At 42.8% G+C, this 26,449-nt stretch overlaps 1 protein-coding gene across 1 annotated transcript in view; it reads right to left on the bottom strand.

Annotated features, from left to right (window-relative positions):
• FAM135B (family with sequence similarity 135 member B) overlaps positions 1-26,449 on the bottom strand; it is a 180,894-nt gene that overhangs the window by 82,326 nt on the left and 72,119 nt on the right. Inside the window, exons 3-4 of the mRNA XM_045561074.1 lie at positions 10,883-11,022; positions 4,450-4,520 (exon numbers count right to left, since the gene is read on the bottom strand). Coding sequence (XP_045417030.1) covers positions 4,450-4,520; positions 10,883-11,022 — 211 coding nt within the window. The remainder of the gene's footprint in view (positions 1-4,449; positions 4,521-10,882; positions 11,023-26,449) is intronic.

Below are 26,449 nucleotides of genomic sequence, written 5' to 3'. Positions count from 1 at the left end.
GGTGTGCGTCTTACTCCTAAGAGACAAACCAACTTGCAGGCAAGACCTGATGTGTCTTCTGTTATAAAGAGGGGACTGGTTCTTGTCTAAATAAAAGCCAGCCATGGTAGCCGTCAGAAGGACCCAGCACACTAATCTCTGAAAAACAGTGCTTCAGGCTCTGTAAGTTTCTCTGAACGCACAGCACACGGGAAACCTGGAAGGAGCAGCTTCCATGAGTAGAGCAGGGAGGAAATGCTCCTCCTTTCTCCTTGGATAAATGCTTGGAGCACAGAAAGGTCAAGGTGAAGGGCGCAGCTTCCCAAGACCGAACCCAAGGGACTTTGCTTCCTTGAAATCCTTGTTGCTTGCATGCAAATGCATGCCAAATAAAAGAGCCAACTAAATCATCGCAGCCCAGTGTGACTCTATAAATAGAGTAGAATAATGGTCTCCTCTTGTACCTGGAAGAAACCTGATGGGGAGGGGGCGGAGAAACTCAGAAAGTCATTAATATTGATATACATTTTAATTCTGGCAATAATTTATCAAGGGTTTGCTATGAACTGAGCAAGGTATTTTTTCCCTTAATCTGTATGACAATCCTATGAGGTATTTACTAGTATTATTCCATTTATAGAGAGAAAGTAAAATCAACATGAGTTAATTAACTTGTTCAAAGTCACAGGGCTAAGCTAAAATGCCAGACCAGTTCTGATTCTACAGTCGGTTCTGAGTTACTGCTCGATGCTGCTTTGAATCTATTCAGACACAGGCTCCTACGACTCATGGAAATATTACCAGGGATTGAATAACAGTAGGCTAAATACATGTCAAGGTAGCAAAGATGGCAAAAACTTGTTAATAGGAATTTAAGCCATATCAGTAGGAATAAAGAACTAAGAATTATGGAGGTGATAACTCTTCTGTGCTCTGAAATGAATATTATCTGAAATGAAGATAAAACTTAGTTCCTCCAGGGAGGGGAGTCTAACCTGGTACCATCGAAAGGAGAAAGCCTGGGTTCTTATAAAGAAACTAAAACAAACAAAAAATTAAACAAATAAAAACACACAGAGAAAGAGCCTGGGTATTCAGCCTGGAGATGAAGAGATGGCATGAAGAACATTCATTATCTGAACTGCCATCCAGACTCAGCTTTTCTGGGTGGTTATAAGGAATAAGAGATCAACTGAGGGAAGACTCACAAGGATGCAGTGCTCCTTGAAGTCAAGAATTCCCTGACCAGCAGAACTGCTAGGGGCAGGATGGACTATGATGAGAAGGAACAAGCTCCCGTCCCTGGGCAAACAGGGGCTGATGGGCCTTTGCAGAGTAACAAGTACAAAGACAAGGTCTGGCTAGAACAGAGTTTCTCAACCTTAGTGACACTGACTTAGGGGACTGACGATGCCTTGTAGTGGAGGTGTCTGACTTGTGTGTTCTAAGGTGTTCAGCATCATCTCCAGCCTTTCCTCACTAGATGCCAGTAAATAATTGTGACGATCCAATCTGCTTCACACCATCCCTAAAAGAGGGCGACCTTCCTCCCAACCTAAACTCAGAAGTGAAGCCCTTGCCTCCATTCTGCTATTTCCCCTCAACTATCCCCACCCAATTGCAACAACCAAAAAATGTCTCTGGACGTAGTCAAATGCTCCAGGAGGCAGAATTCTGCCACCTGCATTGAGAGCCTAGACAAGATGGACTTGGGGAACTCAGCATCCCTGAAATGAGATGCTATGCTGCTCCAAAACAAGCCAGCTAATGCAGTCATGTTTCGAAACCGAATGTCTACTCCCAGGATATGCTACAGACACCGTGTCATCCCTGAACCCAATTTATAAAAATGAAAAAATATGTCATTTTCAATCGTTCTGGGCTCTTGCTTCCTGTTCCTCTTAGCTAATCTTGTACTTCATGAAAACCTCCTGCTCTGATTGTTATTAACTGCTTTGTTATTATGCAAAGGAAATGACACATCAAAGACCAGGAAGCCATAAAGTGGAAGAAATTTATTCAGCAGGCCATGCACTTGGCTTGCTGTATGTATTCTCTCTCTTAATCTCTGTAAAAAACTGATGAGGTCTGCATTCTATGATGATACGCACTTTATAAATAAGGCTACTGAGATTTATAAAAGTGCAAGGATGTCTCCAATATTTTATAGTTTATGAGTACAGACCCTAGATGGTTGAATTTTATACACTTTGGGCCAATCTCCTGTATACAGGCTCTCCTTTAACTGCTGTCTTACTGGAAAGAAGGTCTCATTTGCTCTGTCCACAGTGGCTTATTATTAGGCTACTTGGAGCACTGGTTGGAGAATTATTTCTAGGCTGAGTTTAGAACCAATGGCAGGTTCTGTAATCAACTACCATGGAGCTGTGGATGCATGTCTCTGAAGGAAGTGGGCACAGAGAGACAGGGCAGGAGTGATTACTGGGGAAGTGAATGATAGAAATCCCAGACAGTTGAGAGAACATATGAGACCAATGAAGGCAGGGGCCTCACGTCTGAGTTTGTAGATTGGGAAGAAGACCAGTCTCTTTTAGTGATTCTGGGTTCATCCATGTGGTGCAAGAACAAATTCTGTGGATGGTGTGAAGCAGGTAAGATTTCCTAGGCATTCACCGTCCCACCAGGGAAGCAGCAGACGTGATGAGAGAGGCAGATGGCCAGAGGGGCTGCTGTCCACATAAAGAAAAAAATGAAAAACCTGTGATCTTGAGCCCAGACATTTTTGCAGAACCATGGACAGATACCTCCGCCAGCCCAGCGACTAGACAAGCCCAGCTATACATCAGCAGGTGTCCGTCCTCAATTCCCAGACACAGTCAGGTCTCTGACACCTCAGTAGAAGTCCATCTTTGGTTCATATCCCCTCTGACTCAACTCCTCATTTTATGAAACCCCCCATAACAATTAGCCGTATTTCAGGGATGGAAGAGTCATTCAGAAGAGGGAGAAAGTCCTCAGAGGAAGTCCGAACTTTGAAGGGATCAGTGCTGGCCCATTCTACCAGTGCTGGTATATCAGCTTCCAGATTCCCCAACTGCAGAGGAAAAGGTGAGGCATTTGCTCAAGAGGTTGTAGAGACCAGAAGTGAGAACTGATTTGAGTTTGCAGAGAGTGATCATGTGTGTGGAGATTCTTCTAATAGAGGAAGAAAAAGTTTTTCTTGCCTGCACTTTAAGCCAAAGGAAGAGGGTCTTCAAGTGAACTTGCCCTATGTCCCCTGAGACTGAGGGCACACAGGTCCTGGTGCCCAACTCATTCTGCAGAGGCTATCAGGAGAGAAGCTGAGGGTGGCTGGATAGGTCTAAGGAAGACCAGGCAGCTGTGCCAGAGGATTTTCCCCACAAATGTGGGATGGGGGTTAAAGTGCCTGTGTCTATTTCCCATAGGCCAGATGTGGGTTATTTGGAGAAGTGTATGTCCCAAGTAGTTTCCTGCAAGGAATGACTCATGCAGCCACAAGAGGCATCACTATATCAGAGAACTGTAGGGATGGGGCCCGGTGAGGGTCGGAGGGGCTGACTAACAGGTGCATCTCCAAGGAATTCACAAGAATATCCCAAGAACGATTCAGTATCTGCCACGCAAAGGACTCTGCTCACAAATGAACCCCTGCCCTTTCCTCCATCTCCCCCTCCTCACTGTGCCTGATGCTGGAAAGTTCCACAAACTGCAGTGGAGGGAAGGCAGGGCAGGATGTAAAGCCCCCACCATGCCCTGATTCTGCACTGGGAATTTCCTGCCCTGGGACAGCCTGGACCAGGAAGTGGGTGTACCAACAGAAAAACGCTGTAAACTGGATGCGAGTTTAGAGTTTTGACATTACACTTGACTGGGCTTCTTAATACTTAAGGAAAGGATGATTTATTTACTACCTGAGAAAACCCAGAGAGGCTTACTGGCATGATAGTTCACCCCAGGGTAGGAGGAAGAGGCCAGCCAACAGGCTGAAAGGAAGCAGTTATGAGAAAGCAGAGAGTTGCCTCCTGCTTATTTAATCAGCAGGTTACACATAAATGGATTTTCAATTTTCAGAGAGTTGAAACACAATAGCAGGTATCTAGTACGAAGATGCAGAATGCTGGCAGAATCTCCTTTGAATCAGAAGGGGCTTTGAGGTTTATAGCCCCATAGGGTCATTTATCTAAAACCCCCAATTAATACCACATTGAAAGCATAAAAAGGTGTCAGACATGAGAAGATGCCAGTTAATAAATCCAGGAAGTCAGGCATTTTCTGTGTCTGCAGCATTTGAACTACCAGCCTAGCATGCATGCAGTTTGAAATGGCCAAGCAGTCATTCTCAGCCCCCACTCCCGGTAAGGGACCTCACAGCTCATCAGGACCCCAGCATGCGGGGAGCATTCTGGAGCCATGAGGATGCCACAGGAGCAGGGGCGGGTGGAGGGGAGAATCGTGCTGCCGCAACTCAAGGATTTCCAGGACACTCACTGCTGTTCGCTCTCCGTAAAGTGCAGGTCCACCTTGAGTTGAAAATCGACTTCACTCAGTGCATCTTCCACCTGTAAGAGAGACAAAATCCAAGGGGTTTCAGGAGTCAAATCTTGTCCAAATGAAATACTTAGCTGGTCTATGTCCCAAAGTAGAAAAACAGTATCTTATCACAAAATGAATGCCACTTATGCTTAAAGCAGCATTTCCATGCATATTCCATGAAGTTCCGGATGAACAGGATATCTGGGAACATTACAAGGAAAACACAAGGAAGAGATTTACATATTCAGCTTGGGGAAAGCCAATTTGCAAAAAAAAAAAAAGGCTAAGCAAATTTACTCATTGTAGGACTTTTGAGAGTCTCATTTCCTACAACGATTTGATCTGGAATCTGGTTCTGGGCAGGAGTAGAGTCCCAAAGTGTTCCCTAGCACCTGCTTTGGGAGAAGGATGGAGCAATGATTCACAGTGAAACCACACTTGGCTAGTGATAAGATAAAGCCAGAGGGAATGTTACCTCCAACCCTTAGGCACCCTCTGAGGGCAGGCACCACTGTCCACCTGTGCAGAGGAGGAAGCTGGTGCTCAGGAAAGTCGCTACTGCTCAAGATGTCTCAACTTCATGGGAAAGCAGCTCCTTCAATTTTATCTTGAGATCCATTGCATTTAACCATTTACACTTGAAGACACTTGGGCATTCACATGCTGTCCATAGCTGCTTGTATCCTTAGCTTTAAAAAAGTACTTTTTACCATACCAATCTGTGTTCTTCCTGCCAGCTTCTCACATATACCTAAAAGATGGTACCCCTCCTTCTTCTTTTTTCACACTAAGCAATGTCCTCTCCCCCTTGCTAACTACCAGATCTTTCCACCACCTGCACTCAGTGGGGCCACCCAGTGTCAGTGCTGCACACCTGTGACAGGACTTTGCCCCCTTCCCACTGCAGGCTGGATGGAGCCCTTCTCCTCTGTGACCGTGAACGTCTGCTTCTTAGCATTTGGCGCTTCCTATTGCAATTGTATTTTTTTTTTAGCTTTATAAGCTGGGAGCCTATGAGCCAAGTATTATCTGCAGACATGTTTTATTTAGTCCCCATGGTATTTTTTAAAATGTTTTGTACAAGTAGCAACCATTTACAATTCAGGCAATTTCACATTTTTATTACACGTTTTCAGCTTCTGAAAAAAAAAAATCCTGTATGTGGCAATGCTGGGCTGGTATTTGAAAGCTGTTTGGATCAGTAATTGCTCTTGCAGCTACTACTGGTTTGCTGCAGTCACTGACAATGCCCATCTGGCCTGCGCTAAAACCTCCCGGCTATTTTCCTGCCCGGTGGCCCCAGTAATCTGTGTATCATTAAGGGAGAGACTAGTCTTAATTCCTTCTGGATCCCCTGCTCCAGGAATAGTGCCTGCGACATAGAAAGTATCAATGCATCTTCCCTATCCCCAACCTTTTTCTTTGTTTTTGTTTCTTTGCAAGAATATCCTCATTCTGCAGGGACAGAAATATTTTATCCAAAGGCCTCTTTGGAAACGTCTCCCTGGTTAAGCATAATTCAGGCAGAGACATATGGATGGAATTTATCTTTAGGTCTCTAGGGTTTAAAATTTGTTGTAAAAAAAAAGCCACTTAAAAGTTAACATTTTGCTCAATCCAAGTGCTATAAATAACTTCTTCTCCTAGCTTTGTTTTGCATAATCATGAACCTTGCTTCAAATACACAAGGAAACCAGTCTCCTGCCACTGGTTCCTTGGAAGTGAGACCGGCAAAGCAAGTCCTCCCCACCGCCTTCTGAGCACGCATTTGCCTTGGTAATGAAAATTCACTGTCAGCTCCAGTTTTAAACTTGCTGCGATTCCTTAGGAACTGGAGAGAAATCAATGGCTTGGACAAGCTGTGGCTAAATTGAGCCTGGCTATGACTTCATGATGCCTCAATGAATCTTATTTGCAAGATACTTCAGAATGAAGTCACCCCCTTTTCGCAACATGCATTTTATGATCGTCTGTTAACTACCTGCCCCGCCCACAAACACGTGCGCGCGCGCGCGCGCGCGCACACACACACACACACACACACACACACACACACACACACAGGGTGCACATATGCACACGTGTTTTTCCTTTACCCTGCCTCTTCTGCATTAAAGATATCACCTTCCTTCAAGGGTCATTTTCTCACCACCAAGAAGCAGTTCTTTATAATAGTGAAAATAACAAAAGAAGCTCATATTTATAGAAGAGTTACTATGTGGAAGGAAATCAACTATCATTGTACATACACTATCTTATTTAAGATGACTCATAAAACTATGAGTCATGAAGTTATTTTAAAAATGGGGAAACTGAGGCTCGGTGCAGTGAAGTCACTTTCCCAAACTCAACTAGTTAGTGAGCCCCATATCCTAGATCCTATTGTGTTCTAGGTTGCACATTCTCTCACTGGTTGGTTTTAACTCTGCTCACAAAAGGGACTCTTATTTTCTCCTCCATTCTTAACTTCCCTCATGAGCTTTGTCACAGTCTGGTGGCTAAGAAGGCAGCTTTTCAAGTCAACCTACCTTGGCGCAAGTCCTAGCTCTACCACTTAGTATCATCTGTGTGACCTTGGGCCAGTTAACCTCTGCTGTTTTCTCATCTATAAAATGGGAGTAAAATAATTACACTTACTCCATAGTATTGCTGTTGTCTGAACTAAATAAGAAAATGTACACAAAGGGTTTTGTTCACACAAATCTCAATGAATGTTAGTTGTTATTATTGCCATTATTTCCAATTTATTACTGGTCCTTTTCACATAACAGAGCCATTCTTCCACCAAATCCACACAGTGGCCCTGCACGCTGGTCACAAACAGACTTTGCGATTGGACTACCTAGGTCTGAATCCCAGCCCTGCCAATTCCTGGTGGTGTGACTTTGGAAAATAACTCCTCTAAATCTCTGTATCCTCATATGTAAAAGAGGAAGAATCTCCTCATAATGTTGTTGCAGTGATTCAATGAGATATTCCAGACAAAGAACTCAGCACGATGCCTGCCACACAGCACACACCTAATAAGTATAAGATGCTATATTTGTGTTAAGCTCATCGTGATTGTTATTATAACTCAACTTGAATTCCCATCACTCCCCAATAGAAACTCTCCCTTTTGCAACTACCTTGGACTGCCAAGGGTGACTCCAAGCCCATACCATGCCCAAGTCTTAGTGTCAACTTCCATTTAACCTTCTTCTCCACACAATGTCCTCCACCCCCCATGTTGGACCTCAACCCAGTTCTGTGAGCTGCACTAGCTGCCAGGCAGCTCATCCTCTCATTCAACACTGTCCCCATCCACACAGCTACTCTCTCCGCCATGGGGCTCACCAGCACCCTCAGGGACCACCGCAGCAACTGCATCTATACCCTTGGTCTCCTGGGAACCATTTTCCATATTTTTGCAGACTGATCTTTCTAAATCCCAGCTCTTCTCCTTTGGAATCCCAAAGGAGCCTCCCACCTTCAGAGCAGGGTAAACATATGGCCTTTGAAAGGGTCTCTGTGGGGCTCCATGCCATCTCCTCCACCTTCCTTCCCAGCTTTATGTCTGTGCCTCTTCCACAAACCCACCCTCTACTTTTCTGCTTTTCACTGTCCTTTGTCTCAGGAGCTCATAAATGCTTCCCATGGAAATCTTGCCTTGTCCTACTTATTGAAGCTCTGAATCAATCCCTGCCCCCTCCAAACAAATACCCACTGTCTGAATCACTAGGCCAGGGATGGGCTCATGAATCTGCATTTTCTACAAGCACTGTCAGGGGACCGTGATGCACCAAGAAGTAGCACTTTGGGAAATGCTTTTCCTTTTTTAAGCCTATGCAAATGTAATCTTGTTAACAAAGACTTTTAAAAAATATATTAATATAATATGTTCCTCTTCTCCCTCGGAGTGCTAAGCATCCTGTTAATAACTACATCTTCATCTTTGCCTTGGCTACTAGGAGCTCAGCACTAATTGTGTGGGCTGTTAGTATTTAACAAACGCCCAGAGGATGCTTGTACATTTTGGTCTGCTACATTTAACCTGGGCTTTATTTTCCTTTTTGTGTTTTTTCCATCTATATATCTCTGCCTATAAAAATATTTCTTTCTTTTTCTTTTTAGTGTTCTATAAATTTTTAAACCTTCTTAAATCTTTTGTGGGGTTACACAGAATATATACCCACATTATCTTCATACTCACTCTTTGTAACTGTCATGAAAACATCACATAGTACACCTTAACCTGTGATTAGCTCTGTCCATGGTCACCTCTTGCACTTACCTGGGACCTCACTACATGGACTGAATCTCCTTCATGCTTCAGTTCCTCACAGCATGTGGAACAGAGCTTGATGGACACGCATTTCATATGTTTCTGCTGTTCACAATGATGTCTATGTACATTCATGAACATATTTTCTAGCCACCTGGCCATAAGAAGTGTTTTGGTTGTCATAAGCAGATAGATATTAACTAGAAAAGAGCTAATGTAGCTACTGCAAATATACAGTCTTTACAGACATACTCAATTAACTTTAATTGTCACTGATTTGGAAACAATGATTAGCTGTTACACTATTCGCTGCCATATGGATTACCCCAACACAGTAATAAATTATGAGCTTATAGAGAAAAGAAATTTGATATGCAGAAGAAAACAACATGTACTGTGAAACACACTCCCTATTCAACCTCAGAACTAAGGCTGGTTGCAACCTCACCTGAGCTAAAGTTGAGCGTTGGGAAAGGTCAAACTTCGAAAGCTTTACACTCGTAGGAACAGGAGCAAGATGCTGATGGAAATAAGATGGAATAATGGACAGGATACCTGAATGATGCCCAAACCCAGCCTCCATCATTTGTTTGCAACAGTCACTCTGCCAAGGTATCTCTTTGAGATCAACATGCCAAAGGATAATGGCCCATGAGAAACAGAGTGTGGTTCTCTTATTTGGGGAAGCTGATCTTGAGTGCAGCCTGCCTGGGAGTTTAACACTCAAGGGAATCTTTCCCTACACTAAGTGTAACAGCTGTGAAGGTTGCATTGAAGACTTGCTGAGCCCTTGACAATCTCATCATCTGAGTATCTGTCATGAGGCAGTGGCCACTCTTGCTCAGCAGGACTGTCATGCTGTCTTTTCCACTTGGGGACAACTGTAGCTTCACAAGACCTCCAGGGGGGTGCACGTGTATCTCTTCTTTCCCTCACAAGTGTATCCCATAGACTCATGAGCTGGGCATGGTGTATATTGATAGAACAGACATGACCAGTTTGTTTGATATAAGCCCCAAAACACCATAGTAGGTGCTTAGTGGGTGCTCAGTAAAACTCTGATGGATGGGTGGATTACTATGTAAAGAATGAGTGAGTGACAGCTTTTCCGTTTTAGCCACACAGGAGGATTTGGTCACTACCTAGATCATAAAAGATGTGAACATAAAGACACGAGGCATGAGAGGAGAAAGATATCAGATGCCCAGTAGGAGTCGTTGTGCACTCCCGTGGGAAATGTGAGTAGCAGGCTCCAAACAGATTCTCCTACAATAGGAACACTCTTCCACACCACTTAAAGGTATCCTAGCAGGAAATAATCAGCTGGAATGTGGCAACAGAGATTCAAGGTGAGCATGGGGGAGGGAGAGCAATGGTTTGGGCTTCAGATATTGCTTTGAAACATGTGAATCTGATAAAAAGGCAATTTTTAATCAAGTTTTCAGTAAGTATAATGAAGCCCCCGAGGCCTCTGGGCTTGTATTAATGCAGTTCCCCTTCATAAGATGCTCTTTCTCTTTCTGGCTCTGATGGACTCAGCATGTGCATATGAAAGCCAGCTCCTCTGTGAAGCCACTGAGCAACGCCACTGCCTTCATCCCCATGGAGTTCATTTCTCCATCCTTGGTGTCCCTTTACTTAATTTCTACAAACAGCCAGTTGAGTGCACATCCACCAGGGTACTCGTTTATACATCTGTTTTCCTACTGAACCACCAACCCCTTTGATGCATAGGACCTACTACTGCCTTCATCAGTCTGTCCCTCATCCAAGGGCCTGACACAGAGCCCTACAGTAAGTGGATACTCAATAAACATCCAGTGACTGACTCGCTGACAGAGTGCCTGAATAGATGCACAAATAACCAAGTGTGCGGTGAATAAGAGAGACAGCAAGTTAGTCAATGGAGACTGCTTGCACTTGAGACTACATGGAATGAGCAAGTTTATGAATGAAAGAATGAGTAAAAAAAATGAATATGTAAATAAGTACATGAGCACTCTAAAATCACAAATTCCTATCTGTCAGATTTCTGAGTAAATCTACAGCTTCTCCTTCGTTTACCATTTACCTAGCAATGACAGGGAACAGCCATGTGTGGCTGGCAGTAGATTCACGACTTACCCTTTCACCATCTAAGAGTAAATGAGCTTGGAAGATCGCGGCATCATTTATGGGTACCTCTTCATTCCGGTATAAGATCTGAAAGACTCGGCTATGCAAGGTGCTGTCGTGGACACAGGCTGAACGCAGGCTGCTGCTCTCTGCAAAACAAGAATCAGTAGGAGCCCGTGAAGTTCAGCTCTGTCCTGTAACTGCAGCCCTATCAGGTGTCTGTCCTGCTTACCAAAAGTAATGGCCCCAAACTGCCTTCCAATTTCCAAGGCTTAAAATCACAGATAAATGAGACCCCAGCACATAAATAGTTCTGTTCATTGAGTTGGGCTAGTATCACAGAAGAGTCTTATTTAATCCTGCACAAGCTATATAATCTTATGTCAGTCACTTGCCATGCTGTGGGAAGTGCTCCTCAGTTGGAATTTAGCACCTACTCAATTATTCACCTGTCCACAGGTGGTCCCCTCCTCTGTGAAGCTTTCCATACCCCCCTCATCTGGAAACAATGAAGAGAACATGGAGTAAAAGATAGAAACCACCCTTCCTTCTACAAGGACTTCCTAGTGCCCACAGAATCTCCCTCTCCTGAAAGATGCTGTTTGCATGTCATTTTGTTAGGAAGAACACTTTGTTTTGAAGTTTAGACAAATGTGCTAATCCAAACTGTGCTGTATATCAAGTTTTATTTAAGGAACTTGTTTAGCTTCGTATCCTGCAATGCATTCTAAACCTACCATAATCCCTAAACATTGTTTCAAAGTTAATTAGATGCCAGGAAGACAAATCTATCCAATGAGGTTAAGAGACCTTACTGCACCCAGTAACCAGGGTTATTGTGGGGAACAAATGCGTGAAGTCCTCAGAATCACTCAACACATAAACTGTAGAGTTGGAAAAATATACAAGTATTCTAAAATAAATAATACTTATACTTATTTATAAATACTATCTGATTTATGTAATATAAGAGAATTATTACCTATCCATAATAACAAGCCACTATGTGGCATTTTGCAGCTTCCAAAGTGCTTTTCAGTTGTGTTGCTTTCATTAACCCTCATAATGAACCCGTAAGGCAAGTTTTACTATGATGAAGAGACCAAGGCTCAAAGAAGAGAGAAGTGACTTTTTATGTCCTTGTTATAGGCTGAGTGCTTATGTCTCCCCAAATTCATATGTTAACATTTATGATGGTGTTAGGAGGTGGGGCCCTTGGGAAGTAACTAGTTCATGAGAGTGGAGTCCTCATAAATGAGGTTAGTGCCCTTATAAGAAGTAGGCCAGAGAGCTCATCCCTTATATCATGTGAGGATACAATGAGAGGTCATTAGTCCACAAACCTGGAAAAGGGCTCTCACCACAAACTGACCACGCTGGCACCCTCATCTCCAAACGTGCAACTACTAGAACTATGAGAAATAAATTTCAGTTGCTGATAGGCCATCTGGTTTATGGTGTTTTGTTACACGAACCTAAGGTAGAACATTGCTGTATGATGAGGCACTTTGTAAATTTGCCCTCATGTATCTCCATTTAATAACAGGAAAATGAAGTCTCAGGAGAACGAATAAAATGCACCTATTTCCTAGCAAAGAGTGGGTACTCTATAAAGCAGTGCTGAAAGAATTAAATAGCTTGATTGAAAAGGGAGCCAAGAAAATAAGAAAAATAAGTTCAACCAGCAAAGAAAAACTGCACAAGTGCCTTGTATACAACCTCTTGATGGCTTAACGAGTGCCTTAGAAACAGGGACACAGGATCAACATCACCTCCCAATGCACAGTGACAGCTAAGCCAACACCTACCCTGTAGCTTCAGAGTAGGGAACACAAAATATGTAAAACCCCAGGTTGTTTCCAAGGCTGCTCAGATGCGCCTGCTTTAATTTGCACTTCATCATAAAGGAAATGAAATTATTGGCCTAATGCAGCCCTATTTAGACCTGTTAAGATTCAAATTGATGTGGCTTTTAAATAGAAATGATTCTCGTATACAGATGCCTCTACCCCAGCCCCTTCTTGATCACTGCCAAGGCCTGGTTGATCGATAAGCCAGACTGACAACGTGGCAGAGGATGGATGGGGTAAATACGCTGAAGGTCAGAGCAGCACTGAGCCGTCTGCCACCAGGAGGGACAGCCAGCAAAACAGCTCAATCACTTGCCTTCTTGGGCAAGTGACATCACCTCTTGTAACAGCAGCTTTCCTTATGAAAAATGGGTGTATCCTCACTGACCTTCTGGAACTGTTGCAGACATAAAGAGGATGAAATAGATCAAGAGCCTGAGACCAGGCACGCACTGGGCACGCAATACACAGTATGATGATTTTTTAATTGTGTTTACAGAGAAGGTTCTGAGTTCTTTTTGTTGAATACTTTTCCACTGGCCACACTTTTATGGGAGATTAAACTTCTCTGAGTTTAAGCAGATCAGCAAACTGGACCACAGGGCTTAACTGGTATTTACTAAAAATCACCAAATCCCAAGGTACCCCATTAAGTTGAAAAAGAGACATTTATCACACCTTAGGGGACTTTCTGGGTCATTTTATCACCACTATTAAATAGGGCATTTAACAGGTGTCTTTTTATAAGAGAAAGCTCGCTAATCATGGGCAGCTTCTGGGATTATGGAGATCATTGAGCCAGCACTTGTCCTGTCCCTGTGGGGACACTTGCTCTTGTCCCTGTGGGGATCCCCCCATCTTCAACAACCACCCATGTTCAGGTGCTACCACCATCCTTGCTGCTGCTTCCTGGTGCTCTGGGTACCCAGAGGGGACGAAAGTACACACTCTCTCCACCCTTCAAGACCCGACTCATAGTTTGGGATGCTGCCCTTTGCTCGCTATGGGGTAAAGTGTCACTTTTTTCATTAGGGTATTTTGACTTATTATTTGGTAACCAGATTTCCATACAAGTGGTCCAATGACCAGAGTCTTCCCACATATCTTTCTCTTGTGTGCGTTAGGGTTGGCCCCATGCATAAGGAGAGTTGGAACTTTAAGGGGGGGAAAGACAGATGGAAAGAAAGTGGGGGAAGGAAAACAAGAGAATGGAAAGAAAAAAGAGAGGAGATGACTGAGAGAAGAGAATAGGGCAGAGGGAAGAAGAGCTTTTCAAGGCCCCAACTGTATAAAGAATGTATTTCAAACCCGAGTTGAACCTGGAATCTCAGTCCAGAAGGCAAGAGAAAAAATGGCTTTTAGGTTCTTCTATTTCTTCTCCCTCACAAAATGAGAGATATTAAAACTTCACGTATCTATACACCTTTAAATGTTTAAAACTAAAATGATGATATTCCCTCTGCTGAGAGCTATGACCAGCCCCAGATGCTCCATGAGATGGATTACAAAGTGTGGAGGCTGCTCACCTGCCACAGACCCCTACACCCTGGTGCCTAAGCCAAGAACACCTTATGTGCATTTACCTGTGGACTAAACCCGAATCCCATTCCATGAACACAGCCATGGCTCTGCCTGCAAAGAGGAACTCCCCAACAAACTGGGTGGCTGCTGCATTGCCAAAACTCCAGAAGACACACTCTCCAACTCCCAAGGCCTGAAGCCAGCTGGGTGAAGTCTGTGCTGTTTGAAAAATAAAATACTGAGTATACATTACTGAATTTCTTTAAACCCAGGCCACATTCTTAGAGAGAATTCCTTAACATGTTAGATCCAATTGAAGTGGAAATGCCCCAATAGACTATGTGTTCCTCAAAGTCACAATCTTGGCTTTCATACAGTTTAGGACAGAATTGCCTTTACCAGGCAAACTTAAGTTCTAAACTTGCCCCTACTTTCTAGCTGTGGGGCCTTGGGCAGGGCATTGAATCCGAGCTCAAATGAGGCAAGAAGCATGTCCTGCCTGATTTCCACAACGGATGTGAGGCTTAGGTACAAGGATGAATACAGAAGCATGTTTTTACCTGTAAAATTCTCAAAATTCAAACAGATTTTCTCGTAAGTTGAAGATAATAATGACTAAGGTAATCTCCTGACGTTTTCTAGGAACAAGAATGACAGAAAGTCACTCTGAAGCTGAACTTTATTATTTTTTCCAACCATTTCAAGGAATAGGCAGAAGAGAAAGCCATCACAAAAAGGACATTCATTGTTTTTCCAAAGAATGACCAGAATGATGTCCTGGAACCATGTAAGTGTTGCCTGGTTGGTAGGGCCAGTGAGCACTCCCTGCCAGGGTGGAGAGGGATAGTGGGACCTCCTGTGATGACACAAGGTTGAGACCCCATCACTGGAGTACAAGCAAAATAATTTAAACAGTAAACCAGGAACTATGGGGAGAGAAGGAACCATGGTCTTGATGACTTTCTTTTGAGTTTGAACGGCAGGGGTATTTTTGGACCAGGACAGACCTTCCCCATCCAAGGTCGTCATGGTATACTATGTGGATCAGGCCAGCACAACATGCCCACAGAAATAACAGTATCTTGAGAAAAGTTGGAGCCCAGGAGGATGACCTGGGATGTTTATTAATGCTTGAGGCTTCATGGTTAGAAGGTTGGTTTGGCTACCTGGTGGGCTAGAAAGTTCAAGGACTCATCTAACCTGACAGGAAGATTATGCTGTGACGAGCAGTGGCTGAATATATGAATGCTATGTCTTAGTTCATTTTGTGCTGCTATACAGAAGCAATTTGTAATGAATGGAAATATATGGGCTTACAGTTCTGGAGGCTGGAAAGTCCAATATCAAGCTGCCAGCATCCGGCAAGGGCCTTCTTCTAGCATGATCCCATGGCAGAAGGCAGAAGGGCCAAGAGACAAAAGGGGGCCAAACTTGACCTTTTATAAAGGTAGGAATCCCACCCATCATGGTGAAGCACTCCTGGCCCAATCACCTCTTAAAGGTCCCATTACTTAGTGGCAGCTAAATTTCAATACAAGTTTTGGAGGGGACATACGTTGAGACCATAGCAGTTATCTATGGAATTATAACTTGGCAGCTCAGGGCAGGGGCCCTCGTAGCCTGAGCAGATACCTGGACCAGCTAGGAGTTCACCACTGAAGTTACAATCTGCCTTAGATCTCTAACGATCCACACTTCAACAGACACACTATGTGCCAACGAGATGCCCCAGCAGCATGGGACCCATCAGAACCAGCTGTCTCCAAACCTGGAATTCAGAAAAGGACCCCTTTAAGCCCAGTTCTTGTGTGTAAGCTTCTTGCACAATGTGAGAAAGGGGAAGCAAGAGGCATTTCTGCTGATAGGGTATTTAGAGACACAAGCACTTACTCGAAATATCTGAAGAGATACGATTCTACTTGTACCTTCAATTTTTGAAGCATATCACATTGGTGACACATTGATAAAGGACTATGTTTTAGTTGTCATTTTTATTGCCATTTCTAAGATTATCAAATGTTTTTCTTGCTTTCTACATAAAGTACCCTGATGTACATGGAGTACTGAGCATTTTGCTTTAATACACATGGGTATAAGTTTATCTCTTCCCCATAATCCCAGATTAATAAATTTCTATAGTTTTTGCTATAAAATATATTTTTATATGAAATATTTATTAATAACCTTCTGTGTACCAGGTTGGACAAACACTGGCAGTCAGCAGTGAACAATCACAGGGTTCCTTGTGAGGCATATCTGTTGCACATTCCTGTCTGTGAAATAAGGAATTAGTCTCCCATTGCTGTCCAAACCCACAGTCATGCCCTGATCTAAATGAATGTCTAATCTCTCCAGACACATTGCACTAGTTGCAACAACTCGTATAGGCTAATTTAAAATTTTAGTTAAGGTGGCAAGTTATGTACATGAAACTGAGTTTGAGCATAGATGTTATTTATTAATTGTATGATTTGAAAAAGTCACTTTTGTGTAATATATAATAAATACAAAATGTTTTGTTCATTGAAAACTTCTCTACAGAAGCTAGCCTAGATTGATTGGTCTAAGTTTCAGGTATTTTATATTCCTTAGATCACTGGGTATGACCTTGGGCATATGAGTCTTCATTTTACTCATGCAGAAAATCATGATCGTAGAAGTTGTTACCTCCTCAGTGCCAAATAGAGTAGATGGTAGAATGGTTACTGCAAATCTTATTATTTTTTTTAATTCTCTCATTCCTTAATTTGTTTATTCCCTCATTCATTATTTAACTAAACAACCACACAGGCAATATGTTACACATAATGCTGTCACTGGTGAAGATAAAACAATGGCAAGGAATATTCTTCAATATTTAGTACAGAATCTCCCAACTTTTTTCTCTCCTCAATTCACTTGCATCACTTGTATCTTACAGAAAAATAATGTAAGTGCTAGAATGATAGAACAGCAGGCTTTACATATCACGGTCACTGAATCAATCAGTCAACTACTGATGAACATAGAAATGGAGGGAGATGGCTTGTGGACATTACCCACTGCTTGCGGTAGTTCTAGTTTGTGATAGTTCTAGTACCCAGGATGCTGACTCCCAGCCTACTCAGGAAGAAAACCCAAGTTACAGAGTGGATACCATAGCTCGGCAAAAATGCATATTTACAGGAGAGCAAGTAAACAAAAGAGCCCAGTCAAAAGCACAATTTAACCTACTGAATGAGTAAGGGCTGTTGCTGCAATTGAGCTGTAAGCATTCTCCCATCAATGCTGAGTGGGCTTAATTATTTAATTACAAACCATTGTGACCTACCATTAGCATGAGCCCAGTAGGGCCAGCACTTGATAACACTTTATTTTCCAATAATGTGTATTGCTCTGTAATCTCAGAAGGAGGAGCCCTGTGTGCTGCCTCTAGCATCCTCTAGTTGCCCAACAGCTGGCTAGCTGTGGTTTTGGATTGCTCCTAACTGCTCAGTAGCCTTAGGTATTTCAGATTGGATTTCAGTAAGAGTCCAGTATGTGGCCTTATACCTCATGCTTTTGTGAGGACAAGAAATGTGTTTGCGTTAAAATGCATTCCACGGTGTCATTTATACATTGTGCACCTGTGAACAAAGAATGTACCCAGTCTGAGCCTCAGTTTCCCCAGCTGTGAACTGGAGATGGAAGAGGAACACCTGTTCCAGGGTTTGGAGAGTTGAATGGGATGACCTAGGAAAGTACCTGGTACAGGATGCAACACAGAATATGTGCTTGGAGAAACAGCAGCAAATAAATGCATTGCTGGATCAATAGGAGTGTGGAGCTGATGTGGCCATAAAAATTATCCAGCACAGAATTTTACCAGCTATGAACAGAAATTTTGGCAGGTGTGGGGAATGGAAAGGAGTCCTTAATTGCCCTTTGAAACTGGGAAGAAAGCAGGCTTGGTCCAGGGCAGTGGACATTGCCTGGATGGAGTGTGGAAAATCCCCTGCTTAAGAGCTGGGAGACTTTGGGTGAGACCTTTAAAACCCCCAGCTTCAGTTATCTTACATGTGAAATTGACAATAGCAACATGACCACCTTGGGGAGCAAGCTGGCTCCTACACCCTCTGCACCTGCTAATGGGAGGTATCTCAGTTCAGGCTCTTCACTCACCTGCCACTGCCCTCTCTTGATCCCTGGCTCCTCCTGCAGCTCCCAGTGCTCTGTGCTGCAAAACTACAGGTCTAGGTTTCAATTCTTTTATACTCTATAAGCTCCCTCCCTAGATGATAGCCATTTCCAAGGGTTTATATGCTACATATAAGCTGAGACCTCTTGCATGTATAACTCCATCTCCTGAGTGGGGGTGATCCTTCGCCCGTTGGACATTGTTCCTTTGATGTCAAATACAGATCATAAACCTAATGTAGCCAGGATAGAATCTGTCACTGTGTGTCCCAAACATGTTCCTTTCCCAATCTTACCAAAATTATGAATAGTAAAATGGTCATCTTTAATTCTTCTTTTTCCCTCACTACCTCTATCCAATCAGCAAATCCTGTGGATTCAAAATCAAAATGTGGTTCAAAAGAATCTGATCCTTTCTATCTTCTTTTCTAATTTTCTCTCGATATGAAATAGTAAAAACCTTACTTTTTGCTTCTACTCTTACCACCACTAGTCTATCAATATAAAATATAAACCAGATGTCATTACCCGCCCTTTGTATGTAAAACAAAATCTAAATTCTTAACTGTGGTTTCATGGGCCTGGAATGATCCCTGTGAACGCTGCAGTCACAGTGAGGACTTAGCACAAAGCTGATGCTTTGTGTGGTATCCGGGCCAGGCAAATATTTATAGAATGCATGACCGACCAAAGCTCCAAGTGACCCGATCACTGAGAATTTGGCAGCAGCGTTTAATAACATTTGTGGAAGTGAACTGCATCTCAGACCGAGCAGCCAGCGCACTGAGGCTGTCTCTGTCTCCTGTTCTGTCCCCACTGTGACCCAGAGTCCACATCGATCCATGTTCCCTTGCAAACAGCCAGCAGAAACCATGCCGGAAACACACACCGTGGGGTTTCTGAGAAGCGTGTAACCAAGGCTCCATCTTCTAATCCTGAAACTCATCCTTGTTAATAAGTCATCAGGAGACTCAGCAAATGGGAGGCAAAGAGCCCTGTTTATGTGATTCAGCCTTTCCTGAGCCATCTGTCTCCCCACATGCTTCCCAAGGAGAACTAAGTATAGCTGCAATTGCAGCTAATCAAATATTTGTCAGAGCGGCAGTGTCCCCACCCAGTCATGGTCCCCAAGATTTTCCGAGGAGCACAAAGCAGTCCGCTAGCCTGCGGTGACCTTGGCCTTAGATGCAGGCCACAGAATGGAGGGGAGGCGGTGACTGCAAAAATAGCAAGGAGCTCCAGAGCCACTGCTGTGTAGGTGAGACCAGGCGGTTGCTCTGCTTTTGTCTTCCACAGATATAAAGGGTCCCTCCGGTGAGGCCAGCCCCACTCCAGGGGCTACACCAAGCCTGACTGGTCCAGAAGATCAGTAGCCTCAGCCTCAACTCCCTCCGCAGGCTGACCCCACCCCTCCCCAACCTGTGCTTTGAATTGGCTGTCCTGTCACAGCACATCCTCACCTGGACCTTCTCCTGCCCTGCATCACCTTTCTCCTCTTGGTCCCCTCCCCTCTGTCCATCAGGCACATACCTGAGCTGTGCTTATAGTCGATCATAACTGCTCATACCAGATGCGCTGGCTGAATGCTGGCCCTGGTTAAAATGAGCAAGGCATTCCCACACCACGTGCGGCTCAGTCCTGTTGCAACCTGCCCCTGCAGCCAGAGCTCTGTCTTCTCAGCTTCACACTCACTCTCTCTCTAAATTCCAGTGGCAGCCCAGAGTGATCTGAGATCCTGTCCTCCAGGACACTGGAGGCTCATGTAGCACACTTGTTCCCCTTCTCTAATTCAGCTCCTGTCCCCACTGCTGGTACATTGTGCCAAATGCTGCAGATACACAGTTTGTGTAAATGTGGACTTGGGAATCCCTCCAGGGCCAGCTCTGCTCTCTCCAATTCTACCCTCCTCAGGCCCTGAACACCCCAGCCCCTTCTAGTTGGTCTTTAAGCCTTAGAGTCACACCTAAATAGCCGACCTGGCTTCTGATGGGCCACCTTGACTTAGATCTGGTCCCAGTTGAGCCAAGTAATTCACTTTCAACTCCACACACAGCAAGTACAGGACAGAAGGGTTCCAACCACATGTCCTATGGTTGAAGGTTCTAGTATACTTCTCGACCTGAACTTCTTCTGCACTTACAACCATAGCTCCAGCCAACTATTGGACCAGTCTCAGGCACAGCTAGAGTGTACTATAACTATCCACTTATTAGTGCTCACACTTTCAAGGAGTGGGGCTTGAAGGATTAATGCAAGATCTGGCCTATTTCAAGTGTTCTCCCTTTCTGCACACAGCGTAGAGCGAATGTTCTCCCCTCTGAATCATACGCATTTATTGCCCAGCACCACTCAGCATTCAGAAAAGCCATCTGTCTTTTTTAATACACTCCCCCAACACACATACTCCATCAAAAATACTAACTGAGAATTCCATGGCCTGTGCAGGATCAGCAGACACAAGATACTCCCTGCTCTGAGGAAGACCCAATATTATTCTCTTTCCTTAAATAAATGTTCTGATTTCCTCAATTGTAGCACCTGTGGAATCCTGCCCTTGCAACCCCCATAGTAGGTGATCAATATGTGTTTGGTCAATGATACAGATGTGGTAAGATGACTTGAGGAATGTGAGAGAGCTGATCAAGGCCACTGGGATGCAGAAGGAGAACTGAGAGACTTGAGTTTGTGTCTTAATTTTTTCCTATGATAAGAACATGATTTTTTTTAAAAAAAATCACTTTGTTTCCTGTAAACTGGAGCTATGAACTCCAATTACAGGGCTGTCATGAGTATCAAATCAGGCAATGAAAGTGAGTGTTTATGGTTCACTACACATTAACACTGTTGTTCAATGTTTTAATTAGTTTCTTAACTTTAGGGGAGTAGGAGGGTGGGTATGTGCTGGTAGTGCCTTCTGCCATGCCAAATCCAAGTTTCTTTCTGATTAGACCTGGGTATCTACTGATACTTTTCAGTAAGTGCTAGTACAGTGCTTGTCTAAAACAGGTAATCTATAAATATTTCTGAATATTCTGTTTACTATAACATTCTTTTTCTCACTTTTTTTTCATCCATAAAGACCCTGCATATTTTTCTCTTCCTCAGAAGTTCTTCCCTTAATGCCACAGGCAGGATAATCGCTCCCTCCTCTCTTCCCAGGGCATTTTGCACCAGCTTTGTTGGAACAGCTGTTACTCAGAGTAACAGCTCTGTGTGTCTTTCTGTAACTGGTCCACGGATTTCTCCAAGATTAGAGACTCCATTACTCACCAGTGTGTTCTAGGCTTCTAGTAAGGTGCTTGGCAGAGGCAGCACACAGTTAGTGATTTTTAATGAATCAACAGCCTCACCCTCATCTTACAATACTGCCTGTTTCTCAACGACCTCTTAAGTGTCGCTTCTTCTATGAAGATGTTCCCCAACTGGAAGGCAGAATTTATTGTAATTACAAGCAGCACAAGCTCCGAAATCAGACAGATCTTTATTCATGCACTTGCAAATTGCTTATCCTTTCTGAGTCTAATTCACTTCATATATAAACTAATCATGGCAATCTCTTCTTCTGAAGGATTGTTTTAAAAGTTAGCAAGACAATGATGCATGTCACTGTTATTATGAAAAACACATCTCTGCCCCGCCTTGCTCATCCATCTTCACACTTTTCCTTGGTTCCATTTAGTCCACCTTCTATTCTACTCAACTTAGTCTCATCTCACCATCACCCACCTCCACCCTGTCCTCCTCCATTGTTCTGTAAGCTACTTAAGGGCATCAACCATAGGAAAATCATTTGAGCCTTTTCCCTGTGACCTGGACCAGTGCTTTAAATAAAATACATGCACCCCAAATTGTCAAATGAGTTTTTGGGTTTTAGTCTGGGGACCTTGATTATCCACAGGTGAAGGATGAGTACTTTCTAGGAAAAGCAACTTTTCTTTTTTTCATCTCTCAGCTAATATCCTACATCTGATAATTCACGCATACAAGATGGGACTTAGAGCTAGAAGAAAGTCACACTGTTGTATAAACCCAGTTCACAGAGAGGAACTGGAGGCTCAATGAGGTAGAAAATCCAGCCCAAGGGCCAGCGGTGGAATCTCAAATCCACTCTCCAAGTCCAGAGCCCTGATGCTCACCAGTGCATAAAAGGACTATTTCCAAGGCTCTCTCTAATCCTGTGTCTAAGCAAATTCTACAACCACCATCTGAGAGTCACAGTATCACCTGCCTGTGCATCAGCCAGTGCTAACCAAGTTGGCTCCAGAATCAATACACACCTATGCCTGCGTCTGCAGAAATAAGCATTGCACTTTCAGATTCAGTTACCAGGTGCCCTGTTCTCCTGGGCTCAATTTTCTTTACATCAACTCCCTGGTGCAGAAGCAACCATGCAAGTTTGATGTTTAGGCCCCACAGCCCTCTGTAACTTGCTGGGAGCCGAGTTCAGGGGGCAGCTCTTCCTCTCAATTACACACACACTCCTGCACATCTGCAGGGAGGGGCGGCCCCACCCCTGCTGAGCTACCACATTGCACTGCCCCACCTTCCTTATGAGTACTTCATTGTATAATTGTTTATTTGCATGTCTGTGAGAGCTTCTTTGAGATCCATCATGCTGTGGGTTCCTCTCACCAGCCATAGGACTTGGTGCAGGGCCTGAGAAAAAGCAAACTTATAATGACTGTAGTGTTTCAACTCTGTTTCCTACTTTACATATTCAATCTTTCATCTTAAACCAGATCCTTCCCAGTGATGGTAAGTGTATTCAACATTCTCTCATTAGAAATAAATACACAGAGAAGCCAAATCTCTCAGCCCCTCCAAGTTACCTTCAATTGGTAGCAATCAACATACCCAAAAAGGATGTCTCTAATGTCTGTTTCCAATTCTCCATTGCTCTACTCACTCTTTAACATACCAGAATATGGTTTCTGTTCCCTTAGCACCATGAAAACAATTCCTATCAAGGTGGTTAGTGTCCTACATGTTGCTAAAAGTTCAAGGAAACCTTCAGTACACATTGTACTCAAGTTCTCAGCAGCATCCCGCAATGTTGGTCAACTCGTCCTCCTCGAAATACCCTCTCCCCTGGCCACTGTGAAATAAAGCTTCACTGGCAGCTTTTCTTTGCTTCCTTATCAGAGTCCCCTCCTGTAAATTAGCAAGCCCTCCCCACCCCAATGCCACTCCCTACCCATCCTTATGGTGGGTTGTTTATTTTATAGCAGATACTACAACTTGAGATGTATTGATCTCTTCCAACCAGAATGTAAGCTCTAGGAGAGCAGCCAATTTATCTGTTTTGTGCATTCTCCAAGTCCTGGACATAAAATGGCATCTAGTACAAAGCCACTGAATATGTCTTCAAACTAGACTTACCCTTTAAGTTCAAAATTTATGAGTTAAATTGCCTATCTGAAATCACCTGCCTAGATTTTCAAAGGCAAAATACATTTAACATGTTCAAAAGTAAATGAGTAAACTATCTTCTTAGAAGATAACAAAGAAGAAATATCTAGATATCCTTCAGTCTGGCAATGATGTCTTTTAAATGTGACACCAAAGGTACGAACCATGAAAGAAAGAACTGATAAACTGGACTTCATTAAAATTAAAATTTTCTGTTTAGAAAAAGACATTGCTAAGAAAATGAAAAGACAAACCACAGATTGGAAGAAAATACTTTCACAAGACATATTTGATAAAGGAATGTTATCTAAAACATACAAAAAAAACTTATAACTCAACAATAATAAACAAACCATAAAAAATGGGCCAAAGATCTTGACTGACACCTCATCAACAAAGATACACAGATGGCAAATAAACATATGAAAATATTTTCCATATCATATATCATCAGGGAAATGCAAATTAAAACAATGAGGTACTACTACATATCTGTTAGAATGGCTAAAATTCAAAACCCTCATAACACCAAATGCTAGCAAGTATGTAGAGTAACAGGAACTCTCACTCATGACTGCAGGAAATGTAAAATGACACAGCCACGTTAGATGACAGTTTGGTGGTTTCTCGTAAACATAAATGTATTCTTAGCATATGATTCAGCAATCACACTCCTTGATATTTACTCAAAGGAGGTGAAAACATATGTCTACATAAATATCTGAATACAAATGTTCATAGCAACTTTATTTATAATTGCCAGACCTTGGAAGCAAATCAAGATGTCCTTCAGTAGGTGAATGGATAAACCATGGTACCTCCAGATAATGGAATATTATTCAAGCACTAAAAAGAAATGAGATCAACAATGTATTGTATATTTCAAAGTAGCTATGAGAGAGAACTTGAAATGTCCCAACACACAGAAATGATAAATACCCAAGGTGATGGATACCCCAAATACTCCCACTTGATCATTACACATGCTATGCATGTAACAAAATATCACATGTACTGCATAAATATGTAACATTATATATATATTTTTAAGAAAGAAATGAGCTATCAAATTATGAAAAGACATGGAAAACTAAAATGCACGTTATTATACTAAGCAAAATAAGTTGATCTGAAAAGGCATACTTATTCCAACTATATGACATTCTATTAAAGGCAAAACTATGAAATCAGTAAAAATATCAGTGGTTGCCAGGGTCAGAGGGGAGGGAGGAAGGAATAGCAAAAGCTCAGAGAATTCTTAGGCCAGTGGAAATATTCTGTAAGACACTACAATAGTGGATGCATGTCATATACCTTTGTCCAAACCCATAGAATATACACCAAGAATGACTCCTCATGTAAATTATGGACTTTGGGTGATAATGATCCGTCAGTGTAGGTTCAGCCACGGCAACAAAGGTACCACTGTGATGTGAGATGTTGATAGTGGGGAGGTGGGCATGCATACCATACCATCCTCTCAATTTTGCAGTCAACGTAAAACTTCTCTAAAAAATAAAATCTGTAATAAAAAAAAATAACTCCCTATATCACCATTAAAAAAAAATTAAAAAGCTGTTTTTTTCCTCCCAACATTCCTTATTTTACATTGCTCATGCTTCTATGATCTAGCCTCTTGCTAAGGCAGAAATCAGACAGTTACCCTCAATAAATCCCTTTCCCTTACCACCCATGTGCAGTGTTTCATCAAGTGATCCCACTTCTCTCCATCTCAATCTCCAGCAAACTTGCCCCCTCCATGACATTTATTCTCCCCAGCCTGCCTCCTGTGTGGACTGTCTTCCACAATTTTGCCTGAGAAAAATATTTTCAAGATGCAAATGCTGCTCCTAGCTCAAAACTCGTCCATCTCTCTCCATTCCTCTTAGGATAAACAAAAACAAATTCCTAATATAGTCCTCAAAGCTAATTTGCTCCCCCCTGCCCCTCCATCCTCATATTACTCCCACTCCCCTGCTTACTGTTCCCCAGCCATGTTCTGTCACCTTGTCACCTTCTCTGTTATGGCATCCCCTGTCACCATGTCACCTTAGCCCATGCTGTTCCTTCTGCCTGGAATGTCGCTTCCCTTCCCTGTGTACCGAGATGACTTCAGCTCATCCTTCACCTCTCAGTTCAGGCATCTCTTCCCTTTGGAAAGCCTTCTCTAATCTCCCCAGCATGGCCAAATGTTAACATATCTCTTAGTGTTGTGACATTAGTTAGTGTAGAATTGACTGTGTGTGATTATTTACATAATAACTGCCTCCTGCTTTAAACCAAAGCCTCTGTGAAGCTAAATTTGTTTTGATTAAACAGACTTAATACACTGTATAGCAAATAACTGCTTGATAGATATTTGTTGAATGTGGAAATTAAAAAATAGTATTAGGTTTGGAAAAAAGTATAAAAGCAATAACCCATTGACCTGCTTTTTTTTTAATTCTTAAAAGAATTTTCTTCTTAATTGACCATGACAAAAAATCATAGAAATACGGAGAAATCAAATTATTCACTGGATAAACTGAAATTAACAAGTAAAGTACAGCAACAATTCAGAAACACACATTGGCTCTATTCACTTTTAAACTCTCTGAGATTCGGATTCTTTCTTTGAAAAATGGGGACAGAGATACTCTTC

This window comes from Lemur catta, chromosome 9 (genome assembly GCF_020740605.2).
Source record: "Lemur catta isolate mLemCat1 chromosome 9, mLemCat1.pri, whole genome shotgun sequence".
Classification (NCBI taxonomy): domain Eukaryota; kingdom Metazoa; phylum Chordata; class Mammalia; order Primates; family Lemuridae; genus Lemur; species Lemur catta.
The sequence above is the reverse complement of the archived record's forward strand: the minus strand, read 5'-3'. Positions and strand labels throughout refer to the sequence as shown.